Consider the following 10,415-nt stretch of genomic DNA (forward strand, 5'->3'; position numbering starts at 1 on the left):
CTCACTAACACCCAGTGGCTGCACACACTCACTAACACCCAGTGGCTTGCTTTAAGAAAACACTCCCAGAACACAGAGCTGGGGAGGGGGCGGTCAGAAACTCCTATGTCTCCAGTCCATCCTCTACTGAAGGGCATACCATTTGCTGATTCAGCAGACAGAGCCAGAGCCCAGCTGTGATGCCTGCTCAGAATGCAAAGCTACAAGCCCATACAAGGAAATCAAGGCTTCTCAGTCTTTGGCAGCTATAGGCAGCAGGCAGCAGGACTGGTTACACCAGCCCTGCTCTGCCCCACTTCCACAGGAGAGCTGCCGGATTCTTTCTCTGTGTCTCTCTGACTCTCTGTCTCTGTCTCTGTCTCTCTCTGTCTCCCTCTCTCTGTCTCTGTCTCTGTCTCTCTGTCTCTGTCTCTCTGTCTCTCTCTCTCTCTCTCTCTCTCTCTCTCTCACACACACACACACACACACACACACACACACACACACTGTCTTCCAGCCCTTATCCAGCCAGCCACTCACCCCAGGAAATTTTTTGTTCTGAGCATGTCCCTGGCAGGAGCAGCCTCACAGTCGTTCAATGTCCCCTCAACGTCCTCTCCCTGAGACTGAGTGATGGCCAGGCCCTATACCTAAGTGACTCCTGCCCCCTCATTTTGAGACAGTATCTTGATCTTGGGCTTAAGTTTTCCAATCCTCCTGCCTCAGCCACCTGAGGCTGAGACTGCAGGTGCGAGGTACCATGCCCAGCTCCATGTGTCATGTTCTGCACCCCTAAACTGTCCTCACTAGGCTGCTAGATCCTCCGTATGAATCCCAGCCCCTCCCCTACTGTGGGCCTCCTATATCCTTGAGTTCTTCTCCACATGGACTCTGGGCATAGCTTTAGGGAGGATGGTTTAGGTAGCATGGGGTGGGGGGAGGACCAGGGCCCAGTGAGGTGGCTCCTCGGCAGTACTTGCACAAGGCCTACTGAGCCTGTGGTGAAAGAGACCACGGACTCAGCCAGTTGTCCTCTGACCTCTACACATTTGCTGTGGCGCATCCACATACATGCATACATGTAGTAAATAAATAAATACATATATGTATTTTTTTATTTCAAAAGTGAGGTGCCCAGATGGGAGCACACGCTAACCAGAGCTAAGCAGAGGGGGCCCTCTTCTTTACCTCCTGAGGTCAAGTCCTTCTCAAAATTCTTTCCATGATGGGAAACTGAACAGAACATTGTTAAAATAAATGTCCATGCAGCATAAAGCACGGTTGAAACCTGAACTCCAGAGACGCACAAGGCTACATAAAGAACAGTGCATTGAGACCGTGCACCCAGAGTTAGGGTCCATCTTTCCTTTCAACTCTTGTCTACCTGATGTTTATAGATGCTCCCTCTGTGCCAGAAATGGCATGGTGATGGCAAGGCTTCTAGGATGCTTATGTGTCAGTCAAACAGTTCATGTGTGCTTTCAAAATCATCTGTGTGTCTCCAGAGCATCCCTGGCCCTCTCCAGAGCATCCCTGGTCCTCTCCAGAGCATCCCTGGCCCTCTCCAGAGCATCCCTGGCCCTCTCCAGAACATCCCTTGTCCTCTCCAGAGCATCCCTGGTCCTCTCCAGAGCATCCCTGGTCCTCTCCAGAGCATCCCTGGCCCTCTCCAGAACATCCCTGGCCCTCTCCAGAACATCCCTGGTCCTCTCCAGAGCATCCCTGGTCCTCTCCAGAGCATCCCTGGCCCTCTCCAGAGCACCTCTGGCCCTCTCCAGAGCACCCCTGGCCCTCTCCAGAGTACCCCTGGTCCCTTCAAATCTGGTGCTATGGGAGCAAGGGGAAGGAGCTATAGAGCGTATCTGTATGTTCGCTTTTAATGATGACTATTCAACTCTTTCACGTCAGCTGAATCGCAAGTTTTCATTTCCTGGCAGCTAGAGGGCCATTTTCACTTGGAAAAATTCCTTTACATCTATGGTAAACTTCATTCTGATGAAAAGTTAGACTTGTATATTACTACCAATTTTTTAAAAGAAGATGAGCATCATTTAAATTTTAACGGATTTAAAATGAAGTACAGAGGCGTGGTGAGATGACTCGGCCGGTGGAGGCACATACTGCCACACCTGTTAACCTAAGCCCCAGCTCTGGAACCCACAGGGTGGAAGGAGAGAACCAGCTCCTGCAGGCTGTCCTGGGACCCCCACAGACCCGCCACGACATGCATGTGCACCCACAAATAAATATTTAAAAAACAAAGGGAGCAAGGAGAAACACGTGGAAAGAGAGAAAGAGCGATAAAGCAGAGGAAAGAGAGAGAGGTTTGAAGGCTGAAGGCTGGCGTGAAAGCTGAGCACACACCCGCGGGGAGTCCGGAGGGCATCTGAAGTTAGTGGGCAGGAAGGGGCAGAAGTACAGCTGTCAGGAGCCCATTTGGGGCTCAAGACACGATCGGTCTCTAAACGCTGCTATCCTATCGTGCCATGGAAGCCGAGTGTTCTAGAGACAAACAGCAATGGCATCATCTGGCAGGTGGCTTCGGGAAACCCTGTTGGTGCCCTGGGTCTCAGTCACTCCAACTAATGGGTGGACTCACCGTGTCTAAGTTCCCACAGTGTGAAAGTGCCTTTGGAAGACCAAGACCAAACCAAACAGAGGGAGAGAGAGTTGGGGAGAAGAAGGCTGACCAGCAGAACCCTGCCTCCTCACCCATCCAATCTCATTATCCTTTTGGGTCTCCCTGGAGTCTTTTCCTAGAGTCCTGGTCCCTGGGCTTAGACCTGGGGAGCCCCGTAGAGAAGAGGAACAAAGCCTCAGATAACAAGAGTCGGAGGGAAGACTGTAGGGTGGGAAGTAAAGTCCCTGGAAGATTCTGTGATTGACAAATATGCACACCCCTGAGAGGCTTGACAGGCCGCCATCAACTCAGTATGTCTCCTCGAACACGCCACCTCGAACACGCCACCTCGAACACGCCACCGCCAGTGCTGTGTGGAATCTGCCTTTGCAGTGGGAGCCTTTAAAGCTAGCCTGGATAGACACCAGGGCAGATGGAGGCATAGGCTCAGCTCTCAGGCTTAGGCAGGCGTATAGAGGAGCTCAGATCCCCGTCTTTCTCCTACTTCAGTGTAAAGCTGAAATGTTTTCATTGAAAAAAAATGTTGAGAAAAGTAGTTAGGGTTGAGGATGTGGGGCCATCTCTCTGCTGGGTGCGGGAGTCTTTTGATGGTGAGGCTTCCCAGGGAGCACTTTCAAGCCTGAGCTAACATGCTGACTGCAGGGAGAATCAGCAGGTGTCAAGGAGCCCTGCTTTGCTGGGACATTTCGCTCTGCTGAAGTAGGCAGGCAAAAGGGAAAGGGGGACAGGCTGAGTCACTCCTAGCATGGGTTCCACAAAGGGCTGCATTTCCCTCTTCAAAGAGTGGCCATTGCCATGGCCTGAACTCTCGGGTGCAAGCTGGGAGACAACTCTAAGAAAAACCTAAAATCTTACAGACAGTTGGCACGGAGCATGGAGCCCCGGGTTCAGTCCCCAGCACTGGATAAATGGGGTATGTTGGTGCAGGTCTGCGATCCCAGCACTCTAGAAGCTGAGGCAGGAGGATCAGAAGTTCAGAGTCATTCTCCACTACATAGAAAATTGGGAGACTAGCTTCGGCTACAGGAGATCCTGCCTCAAAAAGGGAAGGAAAGGAGAAGGAGAAAGGAGAGAGGGAGGGAAGGAGGAAGGGCAGGCAGGCAGGCAGGTAGGCGGATAGACAGGCAAAATAAAATCGAGAACCAAAAACCGCACAGGCTCCTGGTGCCTGCTGCCAACATCTCCACACATTTTCCCACTTCACAGATGGAGAGGGTGAGGCTCAGAAGCTTGTAGTCGCCTGCTACCCATAACCCCAGTGCCAACCTGGGGGATGCAGGAAAGGGTGTGGCCAGGCAACAGAAATGTGCCAGAAGTTGCTAAGGTTCGCTTAAGCTTCGCGCTAGGCAAGGCCTGGATGGAGGGGTGGGAGGAGACCAGACACGGGAGGATGACACCTCGAGGACGTGAGGGGATGAGGTAACCTCGGGGACCGCGCGGTTGGTGGTGGGGGGGACCTCGAGGACAGCGTGGGGCGCTACCTGGGTCGTGGAAAGGCACCAGTGCATAGTTGGAGATGACCCGGCTGCGGCTGCTCAGACTGCGCTCCAGAATGCGCGAGGCGCCGTCGATCACCTGCATCAGATCATCCCACATGGAGCCGGTGACATCGAAGACGAAGGCCAGGGTGGAGTCTCCTGTGGCGGGGGACAACGTCTTCGTGGGCGCATCAGATGTGACCACAGCCGCCACAATTGTGGAGATCGCCACGAGCAGCGGCAGGAGCTGCGCCCCAGGCGTCATGCTGAGCCGGAGGCTGCAGTCCTAATGGGACACACAGGTCGTAGTGAGAGAGTGCAGTATCGCTCTAGCGGGTTCACCCGAGAGGGGCGCGGCGGGGTTCCCCGAGTGGGAGCCTGAGGCGGTCCCTAACGGCCACCCCGCCTCCCGCACCCCTCCCCCGCGACCCGCGGCGTGACTCAAACTTTCCCAGCCCCGCGGTTCTCTGGTCCAGCCCCGAGGTTAGAGGAGGACGCAGGGCGGACCTCAAGAGGGAGGTGGGGCCACGGCCAAAGGCGAGGGATGAGGGTGCGGGAATCTACGGACACCTGCAAGCCCTTCTGCGGGGGCGGAGAGACAACACGAGCAGACCAAGCCTGCCTCAGACAGGCATTCACTGCTACCTCCACCCGGCCATCCCAGGGACCTAGTGGCTCTGAGCCTCCCCAGCATTGTAATTATTCTTGTCAAAATCAACAAGCCTAAGCCTGGCATCCACCATGGGCACGACATCCCACAGTTATGTTCTGGAAGCTTGCTGTAATCCTAGGGGGAAGACATTAAGACCAAACGTATTTGATGCAGGCCATCCGAGGCTCGGCGAAAGATGAGCCCATTACTGAGTGGTGTAGGCAGCATCCGAAGCCAAATATAAAAGGACCCCAAATTCCTCGGGCTCTGCTGTCTCCCCTGAGTGTTGTAAGATGTCGTTGCAGGTCATATGGGGATTCCAGAAGATCAGGTACACACTCCTCTGGTCACCTGTCTAAGCGGACTCACTGATTCCATGTGAAGGGCCTAGGGCACACGGAAGGGGCTATCTGGGCTGGGTTCAACCATCCTTTACCTAACAGCGCTCCTCTTTAAGCTGTGTGGGAGGTGCTGCCTCTGCCAGAGGGCCAAATGGGAATGTCCTCTACACAATCAGGTTGAGGTGGGGGTGCTCTCTCTGCCATCGGACTGTTGGGGTATTCATCCATCTCTTGGCTGGGCGGAGGCGGAGTGCTCCACCCACCACTGTGCTGGCCAGAAGTGGTTCCCTCCATTCTGTTGAAGCCCTTCACTCTCCCAGGCTGTACACTGCCCGTGACTTTTGTCCTTACAGACCAAGAGCCACTTGGAGTGGAGAGTGTGTCTTAGTGTCCCCACCACCCCACCCTGCTCCAACTCTAGTAGCTGGCACAGGGTGGTGACTCATTAGACGCTGCTCGACTGGAAGGGGAAGCTTTGGCAAACATGCTTGATTCCTTAGGGTCTTCTCTGCGTGCAGTGCCCTGGGTGAGGTCAGATAGACCCTGGTCACAGCTGAGAGCTCTGGGCTGAAGAGGAGTCACTCTCTTGACCCTTGCTTTGAAAATACCTCAGCCAGGAGAAAAGACACTCCACACTGTCTGGTCTCCTTTGAGCCAGCCTCAGCTCCTCCATCTCCAAGGCTGCTGGGACCACTCTGTCCTGCACGCACAGCCCCTATGTTCTCGTCCTAGCTCTGACTAAACTATATCACCGGAACTATGCCTGGGTGTGTGGCCTTCCAGGGCAATTGGGCTCCACAACAATGGAGACCCAGAGCATGGAACACCAGGTAGCCCAACAAAGACTCTGCCACCTCCAAGGGGAAGTGGGGATCAGAGATGGTTACTGAGCCCTGGCCATAGTCAGGGGCCAGGCTGGCATGTCTCAGAGACTCAAGTCTACATGAGGCCAGAGACTTAGAATCACGATCTCCTGAAGAGCTGTCTGTCTCATGAGATATGGTAGAAGCCATGTCCCCACGGCCTGAGAGTTTGTAGGCAAGTTCAATGGGAAGCTTAGTCTCCTCCACTTAGAAAAACTAGCTTTTTAAACCCCCGTGGGTGAAGGCTGTGATTGCCCTCAGAGCCTGGGCAGGGCTCGGTCAACTGTTGGAGTAAGAAGAGAGACCCCAGCTGTGGAAAGACAGTAGCAACCAGGAGCCAAAATGGTGACATTTTGAACCCAGGGCAGAGGACTTTGTCATTTAGTCTACGAACATTTGCTGAGCTGCGTGTCAGTGCTCCAGGAGGTGCTGTTGGGACAGGGGGATGGGAAGATAAAGGAATGTGGTCCCTACCCCGAGGAGAAGAGACATGTAAATAAATAATTCTAAGTCAGTGAGATAAGTGTTAACAGAAGAATGACCCAGCACTCTGGGAGCTCAGAGGAAGGAGTGCCTGAGCCTAAGAGGTCAGAGAAGGCCATGGAGCAAGTCTGAGAAGCCATCGAGAATGAGAAGGTCATTGAAGAGCTGGAACATTCACAAAGGCAAGGGGAGCAGAGAGGCCACCAGTGGGTCACTCAACAAAACTGAAGAACATGATGTGATGGCAGAGGAGGGGACAAAGGCTAGAACCTGGAAGACCTTACACATGTCACCAACCCTTCTGGGGTTTACCTAAAGGTCCTGGGAGCTATTGGAAATTATTAATCAGGGAAGTAACCTGGTCTGGCGTATTAGCATCTTCAGGCAGCTCGTGGAGGCTCAGCTCAGAGGACAGAGCTTCTAGATGCTACTGTAAAGCTCTCCAAGAAGGTCGGGGCAAAGATGGACCTGAAGGAGCTTCTCCTTATGCTAATGCAAGGGATGGAGGGACCATAGACTTGAGCCTCAGTGGCTTTGTGGTAGGGGATGCGTCTCCATATGTAGCCCAGGCTGGTTTTGAACCCACAGATTCTCCCTCGTCAGCCTCATGAGTGCCTCTGTTACAGGTGTGTGTCACCCTCCCCAGATTTAGATTTGAGTTCTGAAACTGCCTGGTGAACTTCAGTGAAGTGCTCCCCTTAAGACAGAGAGGGGCTGGAGAGATGCCTCAGTGGTTAAGGGCCCAGCTGCTCTTGGGAAGGACCTGGGTTTGATCCCAGCACCCACACGGTGGTTCACTGTCATCCATGACTCCAATTCCAGGGGATCTAATGACTTCTTTTAATCTCCATAATCACGAGACATGCACAGAGTGCACACACATACATGCAAGCAACATACTCATACGTGAAATATAATGAATAAATCTAAAGAGAAAAGTCTAAGGAGACAGAAGGATAAATCATGAGGTACCTGCGGATGTTTCTTGTCACCCCACCACTCTGCAAGGACCACCAGGTTCCCCTGGAGACACAGGATGGAAAGAAAAGTTCAGAATTCGTCTCTGCCTGGCCTCCCTTGTCATGGAGGGGACCCTCGGGCAGGCAATGGCTGTCTACCTACCATCATCCCATTTGGTCTCATCCCATTGCCAGCCCAGGGTGGCCGTGTGGCTGCCTCAGGCCCAGGTGCTCAGGGCTTCCCCAGGGACATAATCACCAATGAGAAAGGAAAATGGGAGACGCCTGTGGCCTGCAGGTACAACACACGCAAGCCACAGCAACCACCTGCATTCCTGCATCTCCACTTCCCCAGGCCCCTCAAGAGACTACATTACCCATGCTCCCTCCCCCATTGCTGTCCCCAGAAGCCGTGGTCTTTGTGTTGTTTGTTTCCTAACACACCACATACTTGCTGTGGAGAGCCTTGGCCTGGCTGCTTACAGGAAGCACACTCCATTGTTCCTGGCTCATAACCATCGCCGTCCTATGTCAGCAAGGAAGCCTGAAGGAGCCAAGGGGCTGCATCAGAGCCTAGGCCACTAAATGCTTGGCTGTTGGAAAGCCTCCTTGCCCCTCTCTACAACACGGTCCCTCCATGCAACCGATCTGGACCATGTCAGATGCTGAGTCCAGCTTGCCCTGATCACCTTGTCCCTCCCAACCCTCCTCCTGAGGGCGCCTGCCGTGTCCCTCAAAGACTGACAGCATCAATGGGACAGCATGTGCTTACTGAGTACCAGACTCTAGGCCTGGAGGCTGCTCCTCTCCAGACAGGGAAACTGAGGCTACAAAAGGAAGGTTCTGGGGTGAGGCAGGACTTGGCATGTGCCTCTGCCTTCCAGGGAAAGCTAAGGATCCACCTACTGCTCATGGCTGTCCTGGAAATTCAGGACAAGGTTTCCAAAAGGAGCCCAGTGGATAGAGTTTCCAGAACCGATCCAGAGCCCAGAACCGCAGGTTTTTCTCAGGCACCACGCTGTCAGGATGCTTTGCAGGGAATGGAGGAAAACACCACTAACTCAGACTTCTGACATTTCTGCATCTTTGTGGGGTTTTAGTAGACCTAGCCCACCCATGTTTTACTGGAGTGTGAACAGGAAGGGACGGAGGGAGGATTCTGCCGCTGGCTCTTTACTAGGATGGTAGCGTAGATTCAATGGCTTGCTCTCTCCTGTAGGAAGAAGTGACATCCTTCTGTCCCCTCTCCTCCCCCAGACCCAGTGGTCAGGGTTTAGGGGAACGGACAGAGCTTGTGAGGACAAGAGAGGCGGCCAGAGTCCCAGGCTTACAGCCGTGGCCCCGCAGCCAGAGCTGGATGATTTACTGCCGAGCCCAGTCCCGCTGTGGGACCAGCCTCCAAGTCACATGTACTACAGGAATGATTTGAAGCTATCCCAAGAAATATTTGAGCCACTTGACACAGCAACCGTTGCCCATCCCCATGTTTTCAAGAACAAACAAATGAAAAACTGGGCCAGAGACAGCGCTTCAGGGCTCACTCCCACCCTCCGCCTGGCCCAGCTGCTCCGGGGTCTGCTGGGCAGAGCGCATGCTCAGTCGCTAGCCCACAGAGCTGGGAAAAGAGCGCATCTCTCACTGCTCTCTTGTTTCCGGCTGTGTCCTGACTGAGTCCCACTGTCATCTAAGGCCATTCTGTTACTGACACTGGAGGCTGCCACCAATATCCCCAGCGAGCTGAGGTTTAACACCTGTACACAACATCCCCAGTGAGCTGGGGATTAGTGCCTGTCCACATCTCACATCTTGTGTGTCTGTGTGCGTGCGCATGTGTGTGTGAGAGAGTGTGTGTGTGAGAGAGAGCGTGTGTGTATGTGTGCATGTGTGTATGTGTGCATGTGTGTGTATGTGTGTGTGAGAGAGAGCATGTCTGTATATGTGTGTGAGAAAGAGAGCGTGTGTGTATCTGTGTATATGTGTGACAGAATGTGTGTGTGAGAGAGAGAGCATGTGTGTGAAAAAGAGAGCATGTGTGTGAAAGAGATAATGTGTATATGTGTGCACGCTTGTGTATATATGTGTGTGAGTGTGTGAGAGTGTGAGAGAGAGCATGTGTGTATGTGCATGAGAGAGTGTGTGTGTGTGTGTGACCATGTGTGTGTGAGAGAGAGAGCATGTGTGACTGTGTGCACATGTGTGAGAGAGACAGTGTGTGTGTGTGTGTGTGTGAGAAAGAGAGAGAGAGAGAGAGAATGTGTGTGCGCACACGCATGTACCACACTCCCTATTTTAGCTCCTACCTTAAGCTCTCACTCTTCCTCTTCCCAGAGCTCGGTCCCCTTATCTTTCTGGTTAACCTGGGTGACCTGAGGGAAAGCTGCTCCATTCCACAGAAAATCCTGACAAGTGGGACTCTCTGTGGTCCCCGACGCATCATGGAAGATTGGCTAGGTACTGGCATTTGACCGTGCTCTGACAAGTAGAGGCTAAAGGTCTACGTGCCAGGGTATCTGAGGCACATGAAGACACACCTAGCAGGATGGAAGCCTTCCTCTTGATGTCCTGATGTCACTCTAAAGCAACAGTGACTCAGAAGGTGTGACCTAGACCAGGCCAACAGGAACTACTAAAGAGTCTAGAAAGACCCACGTGTGATCCATTGGGTTTGAGAAAGGTGCCAACAGGAAAGGACAGGCTTTTCCAACTTAGAATGTTGGAACAGCTGTGTAGCTATAAAAAGAAATAACAAGTCCTAATTCCTAACTCACTACACACAAAACTAATCAGAGATTACTGATAGGCCTGTGTAAAGGCTAAATTAGAACACTTCTATAAACAGGGTGCTGAGGAGAGGGCTCAGGGATTAAGGATGGGTGTTGCTCCATCACAAGGGGCTAGTGTTTGGATCCCAGCACTCACTTCACGGGGCTTACAAATGCCTGTAATTCCAGCTCCAGGGGATCTGATGCCCTCTTCTGGCCTCTGCAGGCTCTGCACTCACAAAAGGCATATTCTCAAA

General features: G+C 53.0%; 1 protein-coding gene across 1 annotated transcript in view; it reads right to left on the minus strand.

The window, feature by feature from the left end:
- Hmcn2 (hemicentin 2) overlaps positions 1-4,363 on the minus strand; it is a 155,063-nt gene extending 150,700 nt beyond the window's left edge. The window contains exon 1 of the mRNA XM_028757187.1: positions 4,102-4,363. Coding sequence (XP_028613020.1) covers positions 4,102-4,363 — 262 coding nt within the window. The remainder of the gene's footprint in view (positions 1-4,101) is intronic.
- Positions 4,364-10,415: the final 6,052 nt, after the last annotated feature.

Source organism: Grammomys surdaster, unplaced genomic scaffold (genome assembly GCF_004785775.1).
Source record: "Grammomys surdaster isolate TR1022 unplaced genomic scaffold, NIH_TR_1.0 126133, whole genome shotgun sequence".
NCBI lineage: Eukaryota > Metazoa > Chordata > Mammalia > Rodentia > Muridae > Grammomys > Grammomys surdaster.